Below are 25,944 nucleotides of genomic sequence, written 5' to 3' on the forward strand. Positions count from 1 at the left end.
AACATTAGGAGGGAGGCTAAAAGTCCCTTGAGGAAAAATGGCTAAGGTGAATAACTTATCAGTATGTTTTATAGACTTTCATTTTTAAAAAGATAGCATTGGGTAGATATCAAAAAAAGGATAAAGAAGGAGCAAGTTGTTTGAAACAACAACAAAACAACCAGTTCTTCTAACCTGGAAAGAGTTTTTTCCAATGTAATTTAATAAACTTGTTAAGTCTATAATCATTGTAAATGCTAGTGAAGGAATCCTGGCAGTAAAAATACTACAGGGAGATTGTTAGCAGATGCTTTGTTGTTGAACTGTTAGATTTCTTGCTTATATAAAAACACTGAGGCTCCCTGGAAAGTCATATGCACAATCATTATTTTAGATTTGGGTAAAAGAAGAAAATTGGAAAGAAAAATTAGAGTGTCATATGATGTCTCAGTTAATAAGTGTTTTTTTCTTTTTGTAAAAGCATGTACTTTATTATTAGAGACATAGCACAACAACAAGTGGGAGAGCAGGCAGAGGAACAGTTTGCTTAGTTAAGACAGAAGCAAGGCAGAGATGCACACCCGGAGAGCAAGGGTGTGGGCATCCTCCCTAATGAGGATGTGTTACAATAAGTAAGTGTTTATTGATCACTGGGTTGGTTCCCAGTAAAGTTCAGACTGTATTTTTTTGTCTGATTGAGAAGATAAGCATGTACCCAGTCTAAAACATAGTCCTAGAGTGGTAACAGGTTGTGAGGGTCCTCAAATGCCAGAGAAAACACGGTCAGAATGATACTACCAGTGGTTGAAAGACTTCTCTTATGTATTTTATTTTTTTTTTTTTAAATTTATTTTATTGAAGTATAGTTGATTTACAATGTTGTGTTCATTTCTGCTGTACAGCAAAGTGATTCAGTTATACACATATATATATATGTATATACACACATTCTTTTTCATATTCTTTTCCACTATGGTTTATCACAGGATATTGAACAGAGTTCCCTGTGCTGTACAGTAGGACCTTATAGTTTATCCATTCTGTACATAATAGTTTGCATCTGCTAATCCCAAACTCCCAATTCATCCCTCCCAAATTTATGTATTTTAGACTATATGACAATAGCATATAAAATAGATTAATCTCCAGAGGATCTCCCAGTATAGGAATTGTGTTCATCTTGTTACTGTAAGTCATAATTGACTACTTGAAAATAAGAAAATTTATTCAATCATTCTTTTGAGAAGTTGATCAGATATTTATGATGTGCTCATCTGGTAATCTTGTAAATAAAATCTAGAGTTGAACTGTGCAGATATTTCTTAAATTATCCTTTAGATATCTATTTAGGCAAAGAGTAAAATTTTAGTTATACTTCCCCAAAGTACTTTGCCCAATGAAATTTATATCTTAACAATGCTACTCTAAATTCCTTGAAGACAAGACATTGCCTTTATATCTGTGGAACCCTCACAGCTCTAACTCATTGCTCATTAATATTTAGAAAATTAATACAATTAACTGGGAACTTTGTGGTTCTAGAAAACCAATTACATTTGTCTTCCTGTTTTCTAGAGGATAGTATTGCTTTAAAAAATTCCCTGTGTTTTAGATGATAGTGTTGGTGAATATATGAACAAAGCCATATGGTTGATTAAGTTTTAAAACCAACTGCATTTATGTAGGAGCAGTTAGTGTTTAGATAAGGATAATCCATAGAGTCTGCTAGTCTTCTTTCTACAGATTGATAGTTACAGCTCATCTCCTGGAAAGTGATAACTGAGTCTTGAGCTTATCTACCTTCCCACGTATTAGGCAGATTGCATACACTCCAGGTGAGAGTACCTAGCACAGTAAGAAATAGACAGCAAATGTCTAAAACTTCATTCTGTGAATAAAAATGCATGTCCCCAGGAGCTGCAGTTGGATTCTGCCATCTGTAAAATCTTCCTTCCCAGGTTAGGTCACCTCCCTATTTAGTGTTCAGCAAAATTGGAAACTATTTCTGTTTTTGTCCACTTAGTGTGGACTAAAACACACTAAGTGCACACTTAGCGTCCACTTTGTCCACTCTTCTTGCTGTTTAGTACACATCACTGCTGTCCACTGGCCTTGGCCACTGTGCGTGGCTGCTGCCTACAGTCTCGGTGCTGCCTCTCCTCACCACTGGGTTAAAAGTGAATGTGGGGCTTCCCTGGTGGCGCAGTGGTTGAGCGTCCGCCTGCCGATGCAGGGGACACGGGTTCGTGCCCCGGTCCGGGAAGATCCCACGTGCCGCGGAGCGGCTGGGCCCATGAGCCATGGCCGCTGAGCCTGCGCGTCCGGAGCCTGTGCTCCGCAATGGGAGAGGCCACAGCAGGGAGAGGCCCGCGTACCGCAAAAAAAAAAAAAAAAAAAAAAAAAGTGAATGTGCTCCGTGCGCTCCAAGGAACTACACAGCTGTAGAGCTTTGTTTTTGAAATCACCCAATATATTTGTCTTATCCTTAACATCAATGCTTAACATCAAAGGCGGTGGTGCTGACACTTCCCAAGGTTGTACAATTTAAATTTACAGAAAGTTAAAGCAGGAGTGATTTTGAACATTTAATCATCTAAGCACTGGAATAGTAATACAGTTTCAGCATGTAGAGCAAAAGGTGAAGAAAAAGCAAGCAGCAATTTGGAAATTTAGAATTGTCAACATTGCATGAAGCTTCTCTGTGGAAAATGTTTGCTTTCATAGCATAACCTTGAGTTTATTGGATTTACATGGCGTTATATTTTAATCTTTTAACTAAAATAACATTGTGTATTTGAATCATGCTTAGTCATTTTAAAAATTATACCATAGAGAATGGGAGAAACTTTATTTTATGGGGATGATTTTTGATTAGATAATCCCCATTTATCTTTGTAAAATAGTATCAAATGAACCAAAGAAGTGCCAATAATAGAAGTCGGGGAGCTGTTTTTTTTTGTTGTTGTTGTTTTGCGGTATGTGGGCCTCTCACTGTTGTGGCCTCTCCCGTTGCGGAGCACAGGCTCCGGATGCGCAGGCTCAATGGCCATGGCTCATGGGCCCAGCCGCTCCGCGGCACGTGGGGTCTTCCCGGACCTGGGCATGAACCCGTGTCCTGTGCATCGGCAGGCGGACTCTCAACCACTGCGCCACCAAGGAAGCCCAGGGAGCTGTTTTGAAAACCCCCTTCATGAGCATTTTGGAACAGTGAGTATACAGTATTTTTAAAGGGTCTAAAGATTTATAGGAAAATAGTATAAATAAGAATCAAAATCACAGCTTTTTAGCATCAGGGAATAAACATGGGTGTTTTGAGCTCCTTAAATGTAAATGATAGTTATTTTGTGGGTTTGTAACGCACACACACCACTCATTAAATTATTTTCTGTTGCCCTCTTACTTCATTGTTAGTCACAACTCTGTACTTTGTGAGGATGGAAATTTGAGTTGCCTGAGATACTAATTTGGTCAATAGGCACAGTAAACACTTTTAACACTAAGAGACAACAAGAAGCATTTTGTGAGAGAGGTACACTGCTCTTTGTGTGCTGTCCAATTAGTTTTAGCTTCCTTGTTTATCCCTCCTTTATTTTCCAACCTCCTTTTGTAAGTTTTTGGGAAATTGAACAATGTCTGACATATTTTGGAATTTCCTATTTATATCACATGGTGTCTGGCACATCAGAGATGTTCACCAGAATTTGTTGTCTGAAATAACATTATTATGAGAGCCAAGTGGAGAGAGAAGGTCCATTTATGGGTTTACCATTCAGAGAATTTTAAGGTAAAGGGGTCCAAAATATTTGCCACTCTCTCTAGATTAGTCCTCATATTACGTATAGAGAGGAAGTATCAGAGGTACCAGAAAATAGAAATCTTCCCTTTTCTTATATCTGTTGCATTGTAATTAAATCATTTCCCCTGTTTTGCTTTACAGCAATGATACTTAGTACACACCTCAAATCCAAAGATTATAGTGACGAGTAGTGCATGCTGCAAAGTTACGATGCTTCCAAGAGCACTATAGTTGCTGTAGCTATTTGTATCTACCATTTACTGAAGCTTACTTTATGTGCCAGGCACTGTTCAAGGCACCATTCATTTGTTGTCATTTATTTTAATGAATCTTTTATTTGTATGTCTAGTATTTAATTCAGATATCCATTTTGTTCCTCACCAATTCATCCAGTGGGGGAAGTAGAAATATTCTGAACAAAGATAAGAAATAGAGTAAAAGTATAGTTAACTATATACAGCAATAAGATGATAATTTTTCAAATAATCTTCCACTTTGTCACACCCAAGTTCAACATTGAAGAGTTGTGACCTCGCTGATAAGATGTCACTTTTATATAATCAGTCCAAACTAATACTACTTGGCAAGCATTTCTGAATGAGGTCATTTCTCCTTTAGTTTACAGCTGAAGTGAGGGAACAGTGATAGAACCCATCAACAGGATAACGCAATTCCAAGACATATGGGTTGTATGGAAGGGTGGATTTTTTTCTATATTTGAAATGATAAGCTAACACAAATATTAAACTAGAATGGCAAGTTTCTAGTCTCACTATTATTTATACTTCTCCTCATGTTTCTTATAATATTAGTGATTTTATATATATATATATATATATATATATATATATATAGTAAAAAAAGACTTACAGTAAGACTATATTTTCTTTCAGCAGTTTTAGGTCAATTTCTTCTTATTCCTGTGCTAAGAATTAGCCAAACTCAAATATCAAAGGGTCAGATCTCTAAGATTCAGTGATTCACAACTCCTTGACATTCATTTTGTAAAATAAATAGTTAAAATATATAATAATCGTTCACTGTAATATTAATTTTATATGTTTCCTCTTAACATCTTGTGCTAAGAATTAGCCAAGCCCAGATATTAGAAGGTTGACTTTTCAAGAGTCAATGATTCACAACTCCTTAGTATTTATTTTGTAATTCTTGTTTAATATCATGAGGAAAAGTGTTCACGTATTGGAAAGAACTCCCTAAGATAGAGGCCATTTAGGTTGTGATTTTAAGTCATGTTTATCCAGAGCCAAGGATCGCACTGTGATGGAATTGGGTTATATTGACAGTACTTCTGCAAATGCAAAAGTGTTGTTATTGCTCTTAGAATTGCTGTTATCTTTGCAAAGGTATCCAGTGCATCACCATTTTACAATTGCTTTGTTTTGGATATGTGTGTGTGTGTGTGTGTGTGTGTGTGTGTGTATGTATATATATTTATATATATGTATATAGATACATATATATATATTTATATGTAAGAAGGATTTGTCAGGAAAGCATGGTTTGTTCTTGTCAATACAGTATCCTCTCAGTGGAAACTCTCAATAGGAAATCCTCAGTTCTGGATATTTCATAACATTTTACTAATCAGAAAACAGGTACTAACGTACTATTAAACAGAAAATCTGTTAGTATCTGTACACAAAAAAGCCATACAAATATACTGGGAAATGAAGTCCTATACCATGTGTAACTGTGAAATTAAATATCAACGCTCTATTTCAATGAAGGCTGGTAACTAAAAAAGCCAACCAAAACTAAAAATAAATTTTGATGAAATCTGATAGAGGACATGTGGACAAGACAAATATGTTGACTAAAAACTGTTCCAAAGCAAGTAGCAAATGCCCCACAATTGCATATCATTTGCTCTGCTATTCACTGTCGTGGTGCTCCATTGCTAGGTGACGGCATAATTTCATCTTGTCATGCCTTACAGGGGTAAGGGCAAATGGCTTACTGGTCAGCTGAATGTTCTGTTCACTTTTTACTCTTTCTAGCTGCATTTTTCTTTATATGATGCAAGTGCTTCTCATCATTGACACAGAAATTCCATAATCTAAGAAGCAAATTTGTCATGGATTTTATTTGCTGCAGAGGAGGTCCACCAGAAGCACCACCAGGACAAACATTCAGTGTTTACTATACGACTGGCGTTCTTCTGTGGGCTGTACATGGATGAGCTAATTTAATTCTTACAACAGCCCTGTGAAGTGGATACAGTTATTATCCCCTGTCTTGGTTTGTGTTCCTCCAAAAGCCAACTTGGAGACAAGGACTTGGGAGCAGATTGTTATTTGGAAGATGATCCTGGAAGCGCGCGGAGTAGAAGTAAAATGAGGCAATAGTTTGTTAATAAGTTATTTACTGCTGCAGACAACTGGGGCTTAGTCCCTGAGGGGCCCTCTGAGAAACTGTATGTAGAACACTTCAGAACTGGCCCACTGAAGGCTGAGGTGGCTGCAGGATTTAGCTGGTAACTCCCATCCCTCATTTGTTGAGGGTCACTCCTTGGGTTTTAACTCCCCAGAACCTCTAGCCTGCCTTGTATGTAGATACAGTACAGCCTGGTGGCCAGATAATGCCGTCAGACAGAGAGCAGAAGGCTTTGGCCTTTAAGAAATTATCTGGCGATGACCTCTGAGGTAGACCAAGGTGAGATGGGCAGGGCACCAGTAGCATCTCTGCATCCTCACTTTGTGAAGAAAGTAAGTCGTAGAGGGACTATGTAACTTGCCCATGTAGGAATGGGAATGGGAGACCTGTGGTTCACAGATCATGGCAGATCTTCATTCCAGAGTGTGCAAATCTTAAATATGCAGAGAGATGGGAATCTCATCTGCTGGGAAGTTATTTTATAACTTCCAAAACTTTGCTACACACTTTTGATAATCATACCTATTTTATTACATATCATAAGTAATAGCTTTTGTAGCACAATTTTTGCACTCAGTGGGCTGCCTTGACCATTGATATCTCTTAGTGTCAGCATTCAACCTTTCATCCATACTATGGAGGCATTAGGTGCAGGGTAATTGGGGTAGCCATTTTCTTTGAAAGAAAATACATTCTTTTAATGTGAGTATAAAAGTCATGCAAATATTTTTCAAGAACCTCAGAGTATATGAAAGCCATTTTGAGTTTGCTCCATTAAATTTTGCTGCTTGGAAATTTCCTTAATTATGTAGATAAAGAGGAAACTCACAACTCTCTTGCCATAAAACTCCACCTAATCTCATTAAATGTTATATGTGAATCAGGTTTATTTACCTCACTTAATCATCATAATCATTGTGAGTGGTATTACTTATCATACTGTTTTAAATATGAGAATAAGGTCACAGAGTCACTTAGTTGTGGGTCCATCCAACTCAGGTTGTCTGATCTTAGCAAATGAAGGGATTGTCAAAAAGGCAAATGTGGGGTTGCCCACTGTGAAGCATAGAGATTAGGAACCCCAAAGGCCAATGATGAAAGTGTCCATTCAAGCACTGATCGGATACAAATGTCCAAATGGCTTTGAGATCTTACAATAGAAGGGTTTAATAATCCCCAGAAAGAGCAGAGGGCCTAAAATCTTTACCTAAGAGTTGACCCAGGGCAGCCTCCAGCCTACCAGGCCTGCTAATTTTTCCAGGAGAGAAATTCTTTATGTGAAGGTACGTGAAATCAGAAAGACTTGGCGGACCTGTCCTGCTGGTTAAGATGAGTGAGCCAGGCTCACAGAGCTGAAGCCACTAAAGGTTTAAATCATATCACCAAACCAGGCCCTAGGAGCTCTTCAAATACACAGTGCCAGGGCTTCATTCAGAATCTCTGCGGATGGGATTCAAACTTGAGTGTTCTATATCATAACTCCTAGGTGGTTCTAATATACAGCCAGTGAAAAACAGCTGCTGTAGTTTAAAAAGTTGACGTTCTGGCTTACATATTTTAATAACTTGTGAGTTGGGTTTCCATGTTAAAGAAACTTGTAAGTTAGCTTTCTGTAATAGTAACCTGTGGATTAACTTTCCATATTATAATAATTTATGAGTAAACTTTCTCATGAGTTTGACCCTCTAAATCTAATCTCTAATCGTTGATGTTACAGTAATGTTGAGGTTCAGACCTGCGTCGTGATGACTGTCCCAAGGCCACAGCATTCTCTGCGTCCTCCTGAGCTACACTGTCAAATACAGCATCTGTGAGACATGTGGCTATTTAGGTTTTGATTTAAATTTCCTAAAATTAAATAAAATTTAAAAGTTAGTTACTTGGTCACATAAGCCACATCTCAGGTGCTCAGTAGCTACAGTTACTACTGTATTGGACACACAGATATGGAATATTACAGTTACAGAAAACTCTACTGGACAGCCCTGAGCTAGATAATGAAGCGAACCCTCTTTTGCAGACGCTTGGTTCACTTTGTCCTTTTATCCCAATATGTATTTCACAGGCTTTCTCTCAGTCTAAAGTACTTTATCCACTATTTGATGTGTTAAATTACCCTTTATTTGACATACCAATAAAGAGGTAAAAGTATTTTAAAGGCGGGGAAGCACATCACTGAGAGAAAGCAGGAGAGCAAATGTTGGAACCATACCCAGATTAAGTGGAGCTGGTTAAAGGAGTTCGTGGCTCTTCTCAGAATTGCCTATCATTTTATATCTGTTTCTTCCCTATTATCAAATAGTAGCCTTACCAAAGGCATAAAATGCGTTGAAGTAAACACACCGTAACTATGAAGCTGTACTTCACTTTAACAATTTCTTTCTATATGCTTGAAATGTACAGATGTTTTTTACCAGTTAGGGAAAGGAAATAAGACACAAAAACTACTGAGTAATTAAAATCTTATCTCTTAGAACCTGGAAGCTTACTCTGTTTTTAGTGATAAAAGAAGCAGAGCCGTTTACAGTAAAATAATTAAGGTAAGAACAGTGCCATGTCTCATTATCTATATAAAGCACTGCAGTAGGAGTTGGAAGCCCTGGGGTTTACATCCTCGCTTTGTGTTTATAAGATTTGGGCCTAAGGCAAACTCCTAACCTCTTGCAGCCTCATTTTCTTCATCTGTCAAGATGAACTTGGTTTGGGAAGTACATAAGACACTCTATGTTAAATGTCGGTAGGACTTGACACCGGGGTAGATCATTTTGATCCCAGGTGACCTGGAGTTTTGAGTTATGTACTGTTCTTCCTCCAGGCCACGTATTATCCCCTCTTTTCTTATTCACTTTAATTACTTACTGTAGAGTGTCCAAGCATCTTGACTTTTCTGTCAGACATCAGAAGGAGGGAAAATGCATCTTGTGTGAGCAAGGTTGCAAATGTTGGAATTTTGTATCCAAAATATGTGGGGCTGGCTAAAAGATTCAAAATAAAAACAATTGCAAATGTGAAAGTTCAGTAAGGATTATGAAAATACGGCAAAGTTTTTAACTGCTTCGTCCTTCTTTCTGAGAAAACAAATTTACACATAGGCCAACTTATGTTTTAAAACAAAGCCACAGTGGGTCGTATAGAAGAAACATACAAGACGCTGAGGATGGTCTTGGCACAGGTCATGAAAACCCAGAAATTCTGAAGCTGGAGGATTGTGAATCTAAAGTTGGATTGTGTATTTGCTTTAATGATTTAATATAAATATCTTCTGAGTTATTCTGAATTGATCTCCTGTTGAAGGCAAAGAGTATACAGCGGGAAAGAAGGTCTATTTAGGCAGAGAACAAAATTGTATTTCCGCAAATTTCCAACCTCTTTAACATACTTGGAATAGTGACTTAACGTTGTTAAGCGTTTCTGTTACGTTACTGACAAAACAGAGAGGAAAAGATATAGATGCTCCCATTTTTGTATTCACATCCCATCTGTAACAAAATAGACTGTGCGATCTTTGGAGCCACTTAATTTCCTAGCTAAAAACTTAAGAACCCTGGGCCCCTGCTGGCTCCTTCTAGGTCTTTACATTAACAAATGCTTCTCTGATCAAAATGTCTTAGAGCAGTTAGGAATCCAGTAACATTTACTATCCTTTGATGAACTGAGTGGATAAGGCTGAGGCAGAAGCCTAAGGTAGACTGTAAGTTAAAATGAAGTGATATTATCTCTATTTGAAGTAATAAAATACTGCAGTTTATTCTACGGGGAGCAAAACAAATTCAAGAGGTCAGCGTTTTTTCTAATATAAGTTTTTACAGTTTTATTTATTAAAGAAAAATACATGTTTCTTGTTGAAATTTTACAAAATATAGTTGTAGTAGAGAAAAATATCACCCCAAGTCCCACCTTTGAAAAATGAGTGACCAAATATTTTCTAATCTTTGTTTCCACATATGCAGCTCTGTGCTTTTACAAGAAAGAGTTCATACCGTAGATAATGCTTGAAATCTAGATTTTTATTTGAAATGTTATGAAGATTTTCCTGATAATCAACTAATTTTTGATATTATAATGACTGTATAGTTTTCCATTGTTCGGATATAGCCTAATTTATTTAATCAGTTCCTTCCATGTTGGACATTTAGGTGGTTTGCATTTTTTAATATTATATAATGCTGTGGTGAATATTCATTAAATTAATTTTTTGCATACATTTAAATTATTTCTTTAGAATAAACTACTAGAATAGAATAATTGGGTTAAATGATAGGTATGCTTTTAAGGTTTCTGTTACCTACTGGTCATCACTTTTAAGAATTTTCCTTCTCAGCAGGGTGCCTGGTAGAATACTGAATCTTTCCCAACACTAGATAAGGTCAGTTTTCTCCTGACCTTTGACAGTTTTATGCGTAAAGAAGTATTGTTGCTCTGTTATTTTACATTCTTCGGTAGCTCTTTCATGTTTGTTGCACCCTGTTGTATCTTCTCTTTAAGGGCTGCCTGCTCCCATAGCACTCTGATATGATGAGAGAACTTCTCTCTTTTGACCTTTAATGCCCACAGCATAGGCAGAACCAAGAGGAAAGGGGAGTAGACAGAGAGGATTTGGAGAAAGATGAAAGCTACGTGGAGAGGAAGGTAGAGCACCGTAACCATAGTGTATAGGACGTGTGCCACCTGTGGTATTTGCTGGCATTGTTCTGATCCGAATGGGAGAAATAAACGTGGCCCCTGTACAGTCTCTGCTATGAAAAAACTGCTTTATCTCCAGAGACAAGGCCTAAACAGTTAAGTGATGATCTTTTGAAGTATCTAGAAGAGGCAGTACAGCCTGTTAGTTGAGAACACACACTCTGGAGCCAGAGTTCAAATCCCGACTTTGTCACTTACTGGCTGCGTGACCTTGGTCAAGTTACTTAGTCTGTTTCTTCAGGCATAAAATAGGATAATAACGGTGCCACCTCATAGGCTTGTTATGAAGATGAAATGACTTAATAAATGTAAAGTGCTTAGAATGGTGTCTGGTACATAGTAACATGTAAGCATCGGTTATATTAAATTTTTAAAGGACTTAGAGTGGCACATAATGGACTTGAAAAGTGTTAGCTGAATACATGCAACGTAGTAAAAGGCAATAAATATATAAATAGATTCCAATATCTGTGGTTTAGACAAGTGGGGTACTATGTGTTAAAGGATAGTTTTCAAAGAAGTAAAATCATGAATCTCAGACAAATATAAAATAACCATGTCAAAGATGTCATTTAAGTCATTCACTAAGAAAACAACTAAGATATTATAATGAGTTCAAAGAGGATCCAAAGAACAGACAAAGGTATGGGCAGTGTTGAAATGAATTTGCTAGTAACTGCAAAACTGGCCTCTTTCACATGGCGGAAATTAGTTTCATCTCCACCAGACAAAATTCCTGTGCATCTCTGTGGACAAAATCATTTGCTGCTATCAGTCTTCTACTGGATTAAAATATAACTCAAAGAGAAGGAAAGGTGCAGACCTCTGTAACATCAGATCACCAGAAGGGTCCTTTAGACACCATCCATGGAAAGAATCTTTTTGTCCATTTCAAAGACTTGCCTAGTTTCTCTTGATTTAGGAAAGTATGCAACCAATTATTCTAAAAGTTACAGAAATGGCATTAAAGGAACCTATGCCAGAATCTCAGTCTCAACACTTAGCAGCTTTGTGAAAACAATTGCTTTGCCTCTTTGAGCATCAGTGACCTTTTCTGTAAAAATGATAATAACAGTATCTGGTTAATGGGAGCTCTTATAAGATTTAAATTACATGTGTCTAAAGCTCCTGATCCAGTGTGTGACTCATGGTAGACATCCAGTGAGTGGTAACTATTACTGTGCTAATTATAATTAACTGAATCAACCAAAGAATAATTGTTCAGTTTTGCTTCTGCCATAGCCAGTCTACCTAGGTAGCAGTTACATAGAGCATTAGGTACAGCCCTGGGGAAGGAAAGTGCATGGCTCCCAGTGGACATGGGAAACATGAGCTTGATTAGAGAAGGCTACTTGGTAGATGCTGGGAAATAATGCCAAGTAGGTCACATCCAGCCTCTTGAGGAGCCTTGGAATCCAGAGAGAAGAGTTGGGGCTCTGTCAGTAAGCATCCAGTTCAGAATCATCTGGAGCGCAGAATCCTGGGCTTCACCCCAGATCCACTGACTTAATAGCTGGCAGTTGGGAATCTGTATTTTATCAAGTTACTCAGATGTTGCTTGAGCACCTTGAACCTTAAGAATCACTGCTGCAGATAAAAGATATAAATCTTTATCTGGAGTCATATTCTTGAAGCATTGGAGTAAAGTGAAATAAGATGGGCCTTCCAGCCATTGTCCAGGATAACTTTCCGGATGAAAAGATGAGTGGGGACTGAATTGACAGGAGGGAATTGACAGGAGTAGGCCTACGCCGTGACTTGGGTGATGAAGAACTACATTAGGGTGGGGATGAATGTAGATAGGAAACAGTGACTCTAAACATCATCATAAAGAAGGAGAATTTAATGACTAAGAGGCTAGGAGACTCAAAGTAGAGGACAGGAGGTATTCAAAACTAACGACATGATTTTAAGTCCAGGTGAATAGAGGAACAGAGATTCACTGACACAGACAGAGCGTTGAGAATGGTCAGTTTTGTGGAGAGATAAGGTAAGTTTGGAGCATGTTAGAGGATGCTGGTACTTTTAAGTAGAAATTTATAGAAAATAATTGAAGGAAAGGGGGGCTCCAAGCTGGAGTGGCAGGACTTGGCTAGAACAATAGATGAAACTTTCATGGAACATCCTGAGATAAGGGTTCTCTCTTCGCCTTCTTTAGATTGTCAAAGTATATGTTATTTCATACACAAAGGGTTACATGAGCTAAATGCTCATCACTTGAGAAACCTAAAATGGGTTTTTTTAATGTAGGCATTATCCTACCTGTAGAGAAAAAGAAAGGCTGTATTTACAGTTTATTTCAAAGATCAAAATGTGTGGCATAGTTGATAAGGTGAACGTATTAAATTATTTTCCTCTTTCTAGGAAGGATGTAAAGTTTGTAAGGGTTGTGCAGGGTGGTTGGAAACTCTTTTGTATGTCCCAGTGAGGTGTTTGGTAAATGCTTAGTTGTTGAACTGAATTTTAAAATGATATCTGACAATATACAGCCTCCCTGTACCTCTGGAGTTAAGCCTGTTTCTGGTAAATTCCCTGGTAAATTCCCAACTATGCTACAGTCCTTTGAGAGGCTAAGATCCCTAGCTAATATGGGAATTGTTGTCTGAAAATTAAAAGTTCGAGTATGTCCCAAATCTCAGGCTTAGTCCACTGGGAGACTTCCCAGTATTAAATATGTCCTTAACCCAAACTGTTGATTCCAAACTACTGTCTTGGTTGAAGTAGAATTTCTAAAGGGTATATGAGACCTTTCACTGCTCTTATAAGTTACACATATTTCTAACAATGTAAAACTGTTTTTTAAAAATAAGCACTTTTGGTTGTATTTTAATTTTTGTCTTGATCCTACTTTTAGTAAAAAAAAGAAAAACTATATTATAATCATTTAGTGTGGTCAGTAATTAAAGGGTTTTATTGATCACTGTATAAACAAAACGATGGGCATATTCTGAGAGGAAATAAGTCTTTAATGTATTTCTAAACTCGAGGCTGTGGTGTGCTCGTGCAAGGATTAGAATTTATATACATTTTTATTGTTGTCTGGTATTCAGCAGTATATACTTTCACATAATATATTGTGAGGAATACTGACTATAAAGCACATTATGCAAGCAATCTCATTGTATATTAAGTATTTATTGAATCTAAGTGAATAGCTTCTTTGTATTTTCTAAACTTGAATTTATATCTATGTATTGTTATAAAAATCACATTGTTTTCAATAAATTTATATTTGATTCCCATCCTTAACATCCTATGATATTTGTCAATTAATTAAGGTGCTTTATAGACTTTTTTTGTGATTTTGGTGTACAGAAATTCAAAGCAGATTCAAATGTATTTTCTACCAAATGCTTTACTTGGACTTTTGGATTGCATCAGATATGCGAAGAATAAATAAATGCATTCATTCATTCAACATTCATTTATTCTATGCCAAAAATACAGCAGGAAACAAAGCATGGTGTGGTTAATTTACACTTTCGTCTAAATCAGTAATGATCATAGTACTCTACCCTCAGATAGTAATTTTGACCAAGTCTTTGTGATAATAAATTAATAAAGCCTATAGATTGCTGCTAGAGGCAGAGGTCATGGAAGAAATTCTGTTGTAGAACTGAACGTAGAACTCAAATTTTAATTAATTTCTCCTAGTTTTCAATAATACGGAGAACTACACTTTCAAGTTTGGGATTTCACTTTCTCCTTCACATCACCAGCAAACTCACTGTTTACTAAATGCCATTGATTGATATGACCCATGGTAAAAGGACAATTTAATATGACTGGTGAGACATGTCTGAGTCTGGTCATTTTGATTGCCAATATTTTATAATCTATGACTTTAGAAATGTAAGCTGTTTTACTTTTTTTTTTTTTAACTTTGCACCATTAATGAGAGGTCTTTATCTTTTATTTGTGTACTTTTTTTCCCAGGTTTTAGGGGAAAAGCCGGAGCTTAGGGATGGAGAAGAGGATGACGACATGATAGCAGACATAACTAACAGGAAAATGGCTAAACTCTACATGGTGGGTTCACTGTTAGGGAGTTCTGTTGTTTTTACTGGACTGGAAGCTGCTGGGGAGGCCTGTACTGGGAGGGACTCTTTGCTACAGATGGCATTTCTCCTCATTGCCCTCAAAGAGAAATGTGTGGGCAGAATCCGTTCTTTGCTCTAGCATAGTTATTTAAATTCCTCTTTCTATTACTTTTAAAATTTTTATTAAAAACAGCAAATAATAACTTGCTGTGATTTAAATAAAATTATATATTGTTGCTGTATTAGTTTGCAGCAATCTGTTTTGATACATTACATTCAATAAAATGTTTCCTTCATGAAGTAAAAAAACTTTGTAAGCTTTTTCTTATAAAATCTTAATAAGCTATAAAATCATCCCCTTATTTAAAATATCCTGTTTAGCCATCATGAAGGCTTTTTTTGTTATGAGCACAAGGCTATCAAATCAAACCGCTGGAAGGAAACGGGGTAAAAACTGTCCTGGGTGTTGGCAGACTTAGTTCCATGTCAGCTCTGTGGGAAGGACTGCCTGGGTGACCTTGGGCAAGACATGGCCATTTTGGGTCTTAGTTTTCTTATCTGAAAAAAAAAAAAAGAGAGATAGATTAAATTAGAAGATTACTCAGGTTCCTTCCAACTCCACAATTTCATGATTTTATTGCTGTTCAGGGTAACAAAATCCACAAGATGTACCAGTTGAGGAGACGGTTCAGATGGGACCCTTCAAGCGTTCCCTCCCCTTGTAACTTTCTAAGCATGTGATTTGGAGCAGACCTTAATCTCCCTGCAGAACTGAATAGTTTTCTCATCTCTTACAAGAAGGGATTATATTTGCTGCTCTTTAAAGGGACCTTCTGGCTCAGACACGCTGTGATTTTAAATGAAGATCAAGTTACTAACTTGTATAGAATAACTTCCTTTTTGTAGAATGGGAGGGGAAGTAGATTCTTTTCCTCCTAGATGACAAAGGAAAACGTGGTTACCACTCCTAAATACTGATAATTTTAATATAAGCCACACAGAAATTGTTATTCTGAAGACTTTGTTGCTGCTTATTTTTTATTACTGTTTCTAAAACCCAAGTGCAACAGTTTAACAAATATCTTTTGTGTCACATCATCAAATAAAGCTGTTCTCCTTCTTGGACAGCATTATGGGACAAGGGAAATATTTTAAAATGTGAACATGTTAATGCTGAAACAATGCTCCCTCTAGTGGATCTTTGATGTATTGCATACATCTAACTCTAAAGTTCTTTTGAAAATACTTTAATTTGGGATTGCTGAACAGAGCTGGGAAGCAGAGTCACCTAGGGCGATGTCTAAAAATACAGAATTCAAGCCCTACCACAGTGCTGCAAAACCCCACCACTGATCTAGGTAGGGCCCTCAAATCTGCATATTTAACAAGTGCCCAGGTGGATTACCTTGCAGCCTACCAGGCCTTTGAAAAACAATGAATTCTAACTTAGCAAATTTTGTAAGATCCCCTGAAACTTAAAAAAATATATATTATGTAGTCGTTTACAAACTTCAAGAGTCTAGGTAAGTTTACTTGTGACACAATTTTATTTGTGACAGATGATATTTACTTTGATAATTTACACAAAGTATTTAAATAAATGGAGGTAAATTACAGGCCCCATATTGAAAAAAATCTGTAAGCATAAACTGTAACGTATCAATGCCTTCCTTAGCACAGTGTCTGGCATATGACAGTACTCAGTAAATGTTGAATGAATGAATGTTTAAGCTTCAGCTTTCTGTGTGTGTGCAGTGAGTGTAAGGTTATTACCTATTTAAAAGATCGTTGTATTAATAAAATTAAGAAATAATCTTGTTAAAGTTCATTGTGTGGTGCCTAGTATATATGAAATCACCACAAACCTTATCCATTATTATTATCATTATTATTTTCTGTGTTGAAACTTAACTTTTTATTAGTAATACTTTTAACCCCAAAGGACTTTAAAAAAGCCTTTCTAAGGGTATAACTGGGTTCATGGGGTTTTTTTGTTTGTTTGTTTTCTTTGAAATAGCTTTGTTGAGATATAATTTACAGATTGTAAAGTTTATCCATTTAAAGTGTACAGTTCAGTGGTTTTTATTACATGTACAGAGTTGTGCAGCCATCACCATGATCAAAGAGTTTAGAACATATTGACCATCCCCAAGCAAGCTCATGGTTTTCATGTTAGGTTTCAGATGCCAGTGGCTCCATGAAATTGAGCATGGTGGCAGAAGAAAACCCCTTCTCCATGGCGATGCTGCTTTCTGAAGAATGCTTCATTTTGGACCACGGTGCTGCAAAACAGATTTTTGTATGGAAAGGTAAAAAATGCCATTGGTATTGTTGATGTACTTCAGATTTATACATTTTTCTTCGGAAAGGTCAATAAAACATCTTTTCTAACTTAAAAAAATCTTACGTTTCTGCGTGATCTGTAAAATGCAGACATCAAACCCATATTTTCTTCCTACCAGCATTATTTACCAGGGATGATGGGGAGAAAGAAAGCCTTTGGGCACTATAAAAAGAATCGTTTTTATACCGAGTGTTCATTACAATATTGTTAAATATATTTAGTATACTAGGAAAATTTTGCTATTCTTTCAGGGTTGTAGTTAAATTCAGTTATAATTCTGTTTATTTTTTGGTGCACAAATATTTCTTAATCATATAATACCTTGCTTCTCTGAAATTCTGTCTCTTTCATATATCTTGCATGTTAGGTAGAGATGCTAATCGCCAGGAGAGAAAGGCTGCCATGAAGACAGCTGAAGAATTCCTAGAAAAAATGCATTATTCTACTAATACTCAGGTATGTGTAGAAATGAACTGGCTAGAAAAAATGTTTTTAAACATGGGAGCTCATGACATCGCCACAAAACTCATGAAAGAATTTGGTTCAAAATAACGTATGCACGGAAGTCATTCTCACGTGTGTGCCATGCTGTATCATGCGTCCCTAGAACTACATCTGTGTGGAGGATGGAATTTTGCAGAAGTTGGAGATCAGACCTTCCATGGGACTTTGTGATGAGAATAAAAACACATCCACTTCCTCCATAGCCTTTAAGTCAAGATGATCGACCACAATTGAATTAGCTGAGAGCATTTATCAGTTATTCCTTAGAGCAATTTGTATAGACATGGACTAATGCCCAGAGAATATTTGCCTTCATGGAGATCAGCATAGACACTGGATAGTTGCTCTTCTTTTCTGAATCGCTCAGCCTCATCTTTGCTCTTCATTTTTATGTCCTGGCACAAGTAACACAACGAGATCATTTCTTTCAGGTCACAGACATCTTATGAACCTAGTGTAGGAAAACAGTCAAACTTATTTGACTGTAATGATAACCTACAAAATAACTTTATTCTTCTCTCAAACATCGAGATTCGGTGGCAATTACTTTAGCTGTAAGAAAAAATAAAAGCCAGGTTGCATTGTTTTAGCTTCGTATTTGATAACCTTCCCTTTTGCATTCAATTAAGGATCCCAGCTTCCAAGTTTACATCTGTCATCACAAAAAACAGAATCATCTTTGCATTTCCTCAGTTTTTTTCTCCACTACTAGATTAATGTTTTTCTTGGTCTCTTATTTTTCTGTTGATAATTATTATTATTTTTAAAATTTCAGATTCAAGTTCTTCCAGAAGGAGGTGAAACACCAATCTTCAAACAGTTCTTTAAGGACTGGAGAGATAAAGATCAGAGTGATGGCTTTGGGAAAGTATATGTCACAGAAAAAGTGGCTCAAATAAAACAAATTCCATTTGACGCCTCAAAATTACACAGTTCTCCAACAATGGCAGCCCAGCATAATATGGTAGATGATGGTTCTGGCAAAGTGGAGGTATTTACATGTTTTTGTTCATTTGTTTGTCCTTGTCAAGCCCATTTATGGCAAGATATGTGGAAATATAACTTCAGGAAACTACAAACTGTGTAAATTGTGAATTTTTATTATTAATAAAAATGGTTCAAGACTGTGTATTAAACCAGGGAGTTTAAAGCTGGAAGAGCTGTTGTCTGGCCTTCAGTCCTAGTTTACAGTGTGTGTGCTGAGATTCTAAGAAGTTAGGCGATTTGTGCAAGATCACCTAATTATCACCTTAGAGGCCTCCATGGAACCCAGCCATCTCCATCTTGTTTCCTGGTCCAGAAATGCTCCCGCTCTTGCAACTGGGATTGTCCAGTGAGGGCGCATTGCTCCAAAAGCACCCACTACATAAGTGTGTCCTTCCCTTGCACTGTAGAGGCATTCACAAAGGCAAATTGGGCATGTGTCATGTGCCAAAATCACAGATATTTTTAGAGCATTCAAATTGAGTTTGTTTGTTATTGCTTTTTTTTTTTTTTTCCGGCACGCGGGCCTCTCACTGTTGTGGCCTCTCCCATTGCGGAGCACAGGCTCCAGACACGCAGGCTCAGTGGCCATGGCTCACGGGCCCAGCTGCTCCGTGGCATGTGGGATCTTCCCGGACTGGGGCACGAACCCATGTCCCCTGCATCGGCAGGCAGACTCTCAACCACTGTGCCACCAGGGAAGCCCGGTTATTGCTATTTTTTGACAAAAATTGTTAAAACCCTCCTAAGAATTCTCGCTAACTAAAATCTCTTGACATTTAATCTGCTGTTGGGTCATCTAATTTAAGGGAAACTGGATAATGTCACTTCCATTCTAGAATATGTTGCTGGCTTTCCACAGTCTTCCTGGGAACGTCCATCCTCAGGTGGGCCTCCCGGACCTCCACGATTGACCCTTGCTCTCTGCACCTCAGCCTTCCACATCCTTGAGCACTCTTCCCCTCTGCCATCTGGCTAACATTCCCATTCCTCCTTTGTAACTCCGTTAAGTCACAAGCTGCCCCTCTTCCGAGAAGCCTTCCCTCCACACTGAAATGACCTTTCTCTGTGCTCAAGCCATAAGTAATATTCTTCATAGAATTTATCATATAAGTACCACAGAATTGTTCATTTACTTACAGGTTTCTCCTCCCAGACCTCTTGTCAGTTCCTTGAGGGAGGGAATTGAATAATTTATCTCTCTATTCCCAGAGCTTATCACAATGCTTGGACCAAAGTATATAGTAAAAAGATTTAAAAGTTTTTTCTCTTTTCAGAGACATGAAGTGTGAATCTAAGCTGTGCAGGGGTTGTGGGAACTGCGAAGGGAGAAGTGCCCCTCCCCCTACCCCCGACCATGATCGCTGTCAGAGGGGTATTAGCTTCTGGGGCTGGGTCTGTCTCCTGCTCAGACATCCTTTTCTGGAGCTCAACACAGCCAGCAGACTGCATGGCAAACGTGGCTCCCAGCACCAAGTGTGTCCCAGCTGCAGTCTCCACGTTAGGGCACAGCATCTCTGAGATGCCCTCCCGTGCCATCCCAGGGATATTAACATCCAGGGCTTTCTCTAGGTTTTTGGGTTTAGCCAGGCCATGCTGCCGTTGTTCCTCTGGGATGGCCTGGGAAGGCTGCTCTCTGAAAACTCTGCACTGCTCTTCTGCACTTGCTTATCTCCTTGTTTGAAAGCAAAGGGTCCATCCTGAGCCTCCCCAGGACCCAGGCAGGACGGTGCTCGCACACATAGTGCCTGCAGTCTCTCAGTCAAGTGTTACTTTCCCGTTTCATTTACAACTCTCATCTCTCCAACTTTTAATCTTTAATTAAAAGTGCCTTTAATCTGTGACGAGGATAAGGAAATAGAAAATAACTAGTTCTGCCTGCTTTTATCTTAATCAGTCTCATGCCTAGATGGTGGCTTTTGAAAATAGAAGTCATGCAATTGGTATTTTTATTATTTGGTCACAATCTGCCACTCTTACCTGGGAAACCAATAGTCTCATGGTTTAAAACACAGGGGAAAAGAAATTTTAAAAAAATTACTTCCAAACTGATGAAAAATTTTATGTACCTTAAGAGATGTATTTCTGAGCGGAATATTTCAGTTTGTTATTCCACTAGAGTGTCATGTTATTTTCACTAATGGATCAAACAATATGTATTTATTGATCAGCAGGCTCAGAACTGAGCTAAGTACTGTGAAGGGTACAAAAGAACTAGAAGCGCTTAAAAAGTCAATAACCAAATTGCCAAATGGATAAAAATTTCTTCCTGTTGCTTAATTTGTAAACTAGTTAGAAAAGTAATTTAAAAGTTGCTTAATGACAGATCTAAACCAAAATGATTTTTAAACCTCTGAGAAGTATCATTAGATCAAGAAAATTTTGATTTGGGTACACATATTTCATTACTTTTAGATTTGGCGTGTAGAAAACAATGGTAGGATCGAAATTGACCGAAATTCGTATGGCGAATTCTATGGTGGTGACTGCTACATTATACTCTACACTTATCCCAGAGGACAGATTATCTACACCTGGTAAGTCTCCCTCTTTCATAAGATCTCAAGTTCCGTTGAGGTCACATTTTCCTCCAAAGTTAAATTTCATTAAATTCCATGCAATAGGGGGTAGAATTATCCTATAAATATACCAGTGAGGTTTGTATAACATGCAAGTAGTATTCTTTTGATATGATTTTGATTGTATTCTGTAGCTGCTGTCCACAAGCAGGAGGGGTTAGATAAGTGTCATCCTTTCTAATCTAGGAGAAAGGCTTTGATAGCCCAAGGGTAGTGTTCCTTTAGTGGATATACAGTTGAGTAACTCATCTCCTATGCAAGCTAACACTCCAACTGGCATCAGGTGCCATGTCTTCTTGCTAAAATTCACAGAGCCCATCCTGATTGGAGCTGCAACATTTCAATGATGCAAATCTTCTAAGACATGTATATAATTTATGATTCTATTTCATACTCCAGAGACCTCAAATTGTTGCATCCTTATTCTTTGTCCTCATGAAATTCATAGCAGTAATGAAGAAAAATGCCATTGCATCCATATCTCATATGGTTTTTGCATAATGACTTGAGTTAATTGAAGATTAAGTTTACTTAGAGAGAGCCAGTGCCAATGGGGAGTGTCCAACCAAGTAAGTGAAGTACACATAGCATGCTGGACTCTTCCAAAGGGATGGGGTTTCTGCAACAAATCATGCAATGTGGGATTCTCAAACTTTTTTTTAAGTGAAATCAGGAAAAGTAGAATATTTCTGAGAAGACTGAGAAAAATAAAAAGAATTTTCAAAAAAGATCTTAAAGCTGAGGGCTGTAGGCCAAAGGTGCAAGGGTGAAGCAGGATCCTGCCTTTGCCTACATGGTGATGGCAATCTTCAGGGAACATATTGAACGTATGCAGACTTAGGTGTCTGCTGATATCGTGACATTTCTCTCTGGTGAGCGTCCCACCAGATGACAGAGACATCTGTCCACACAGTGTGACCACTTAACACTTATCCTGGCCAGTGCCTTGAGCTTAACCAAGTAAAGGAGATGAGATGATTTTCCCTATCCCATAGTTCTTGGTACCCAAAGGGTGGTCTGTGAACCAAAAGCATGGGCGTCACTAGGGAGCTGGTTAGAAAAATGTCAGGTTCTCTCTTTGACCCACTAAAGCAGAACCTGCATTTGAGCAAGATCTCAGGATGATTCATACGCGCTTTAATGATTGACAGGCACTGCCTTAGGCAGTGGTTCCCAACACTAGCTGCACATACTAACCTGGACAGTTTTTCACAAATCCAAACGCCTGGCCCCCACTTTATACCAAATAAAGGTGGTGGTAGGACTCCCGAGATTCTAATGTACACTGTGGCATTAATGAGAACCACTGTGTCCAGGGACATTTCTGACTCCACAGTCACATCATATCCTGTCACAGATGAATGTATTGAGCTACTTAGCTCTATGTTTAAGATGCCATCTTCATAGTAACCATTTTTTTGAGCAGCATGTTTGTGCCAGCAAAGTGCTAGATGTTGCCATATATTATCTTTCTTCCTCACAACCAGATTATTTTCAAGTGAAAGGTAAGATAAAAAAGGGAGGAGGATGGGCTTCCCTGGTGGCACAGTGGTTGAGAGTCCGCCTGCCAATGCAGGGGACACGGGTTCGTGCCCCGGTCCAGGAAGACCCCACATGCCGTGGAGTGGCTGGGCCCGTGAGCCATGGCCACTGAGCCTGCGCGTCCGGAGCCTGTGCTCCGCAACGGGAGAGGCCACAACAGTGAGAGGCCCATGTACCTCAAAAAAAAAAAAAAAAATTTAACCCAAGGTCACAACTCTTGTAACTGGTGAAGCAACATTTCACACCTTGATCTGCAGATCTCTTTAAGGCCTGTGTGCAGCTATACCTTGGTAGAAGCTGTGTCCTTATTTTGCAATTTCCTTTTCTAAAATTTTAATTCAGAGAAGTGTGTGCAAAGCGTGGCATTTGTAGGGATAAATTTATTGTTCCGAGTCAGCTTTTCTTTTACATTCTGTTTCTTGTTCTTCCTCTTAATTCTTTTTGGTATGTAAAAAATATAATTAATTGTAGCACTCAGATCAAAGAAGAAAGACTAAATAAGTAATTCAAGAGAATGTTTTGAGGAATTAGCAGTTTGTAATCCATGTCAATAACTATGTGGATATAACTAAAACAGATTAAATCAGGTCGTAAATTTTAAACGCAGTAGCTATTCCTTCAATCGTACGAAAGTATTCATAGAGCGCTTTCTATGTGCCAAGCACTAAGCTAGATACTAAAGATACAGTGGTGAAAAAAAAAACCCAAAACGTTGCCCAAGAATTTATACTTTAAAGAGAGAAAGATGGTTATCAGGCATTTCAATGAAATATGAAGGGTTTAAGATAAAACCAAGCTGAGTGAACTTTGGGGAATTAGGGACAGACACTCAAGCTAACTCCTAGGCTATCGGTGAAGGGCTCTTAGAAGCGACATCTAAGTAGGAGCAAAAATGGGAACGATGAAAGCAAGCACATAGGGAAGTTTTTCCTAGCAATGCAGGGAAAATCGTGCTCTACTCGGTTAGTAATGATGTATGGCTAGAGCAAAGTTAAGGAGCAAAAGATAAAACTAGAGAAATTAGAAGGAGCTAAATAGTGAATGGCCTTGTAACTATCCTGGGGAAGATGAACTTTATTTTCAGGGCGTTGGGAGCCAGTCAAAGAGTTCACACAGGGGAGTGACATGATTGGTTTCCATCTTAAAGAAATTATTCTGGTTAACATCTAAAGAATGGACTGGTGGGAGATTGATGGCAGAGAGGCCATTTGGAATTTGTTGCAATAATCCAACTGAATGATAATATGGCCAGAGTTCAGTGTAAGGGAGGGAAAGGATGAGCAAGTGTGCAAAGTACTAACAAGTTGACATCTGAATGACTGGTTACAGAGAACGGAGAAGATGACTGAGTCAAGGGTGGCCCCAGATTTCTGGTATGTGCACAGGCGGGTAGTGTTTTATTCGCTGAGATAAGGAACTTAGGAGGAGGACAAGTTTGGTCCTCACTGTAAAGAAATCAAAGAGAAAAACAAGATGGAAATATGTCACATTTTTAATAGTCATGACCTTTGGGCTAGGACTGGGGCTGGGGGAGGGGGTCATTTAGTTTTCTTCTTTCAGTTTGATGTGTTCAAGGTTTCTGTGATGAGAATGTATGACTTTTTGAGATATCAAGAATATAAGTTAGATGCTTGAGTCCTCTTGTGAGTTTTTGTCATTTAATATCATGGATGTTAAATATGTCAGTTTGTTAATATTGTATGGTTTGCAGAACTTCGAAAACTTCCGAAAAGGTAGCAAAGAGGCATTTAGAAAATGCCTCTTGAAGACTAGCTTTCAAATTAAACAGCTTTCCAGTTTATGTGATAATTTCAATGCAGGGACATAAATAGGTTAAATCCAAGAAGCGGAGTTGAAGGTGACAGACTAGAATTAAATCACTTTGTCTCTTTATTTCTGAAACCACTTATATTCTAAAATGATAGGAGAAAAATAATTTCAGCAGTGATCTTTCTCTGAAATGTCAAGTAGTTGAAAGTGAACAAACTTTGAACAATGGCAATGATGAGTCACTTGAAGCAGTAAATTCCATTTTCATGCAGCATTTATTTTTAATGAGTAACAAGCGCCACAGATTTATAAAGAAGAAATCATATCAAAGTAGATTGCTTTTTTTTCCCCCTAGGCACAGGATTTCAAAATTAGAGGCGAAGAGCAACTTTATTGTATCTTGATTGCAGTGGAGTCCTTGACCTCCTGGGTCATAGATCAATAAAGCAAATTGGTTTGAATCTGTGTGGATGGAAGCATGAGTCACTTTGACATGAAGAGGAAGAAGGGCTCGAGATGAACAGTGAAATATTTGTTAAGAGTGTCAGACGGCAAAAGTTTGGTGAGGGTTTTCAGTTTTGCTGGTTGAAATACTCCAGGAGAAAAAATAGTAAAATGGTGACAAAAGTTTGGTGATGTAGTCTATTAGTTAGTTGAATTTTTTTCCTGCAGAAAAAAAAAGTAAATGAAGAAACATCCAAGAAGTTGCAGATGTGAGGAAGGAAGGACAGGTGATAACAGACCCTGGTGTTTCCTCAGCTCTGTGTTACACCCCAGCCGGTGCTCCCAGTGGCTCCCGGAAGTGTTTGCTAGCATGATAAGCTCATGGAAAATTTAGGCTATTAGCCTTAAAAGACTGTATCTTTATGGGTGCCTTTGTTATGAAACGCATTTTTTATTTCTTTAAACATATGCCTGACATGAGCATATCTTTCCGTTTTTTTGCACCCCACTGTAGAACATTTTAATATCAATCACTTGACTCTGTTGGTTCAATGAAATATTCTGAGATAAATGAGACGTACTCCCTGAATTCTGTAGCCACAAGCCACCCTAGAAAGAGAAGTTGCAAATGAACTGGATGAATTGATTCATTGACTCTTTTTTTTTTTTTTGGCTGTGTTGGGTCTTCGTTGCAGCACGTGGGCTTCTCTCTAGTTGCGGTGTGCAGGATTTCTCTCTCTACTTGTGGCGCACCAGCTCCAGGGAGCATGAGCTCTGTAGATTGTGGCATGCGGGCTCTCTCATTGAGGCGTGAGCTCAGTAGTTGTAGCGCATGGGCTTAGTTGCCCTGTGGCATGTGGGATCCCACTTCCCCGACCAGGGATC

General features: G+C 38.1%; 1 protein-coding gene across 2 annotated transcripts in view; it reads left to right on the forward strand.

Annotated features, from left to right (window-relative positions):
• The window catches only part of SCIN (scinderin), a 79,643-nt gene that overhangs the window by 29,880 nt on the left and 23,819 nt on the right, over window positions 1–25,944 (forward strand). For both annotated transcript variants that reach the window (XM_032643633.1, XM_032643635.1), the window contains 5 exons: window positions 14,789–14,881; window positions 17,069–17,201; window positions 17,604–17,692; window positions 18,516–18,731; window positions 21,140–21,261. In XM_032643633.1, coding sequence (XP_032499524.1) covers window positions 14,789–14,881; window positions 17,069–17,201; window positions 17,604–17,692; window positions 18,516–18,731; window positions 21,140–21,261 — 653 coding nt within the window. The remainder of the gene's footprint in view (window positions 1–14,788; window positions 14,882–17,068; window positions 17,202–17,603; window positions 17,693–18,515; window positions 18,732–21,139; window positions 21,262–25,944) is intronic.

The sequence above is a fragment of the Phocoena sinus genome, chromosome 9 (assembly GCF_008692025.1).
Source record: "Phocoena sinus isolate mPhoSin1 chromosome 9, mPhoSin1.pri, whole genome shotgun sequence".
Classification (NCBI taxonomy): Eukaryota; Metazoa; Chordata; class Mammalia; order Artiodactyla; family Phocoenidae; genus Phocoena; species Phocoena sinus.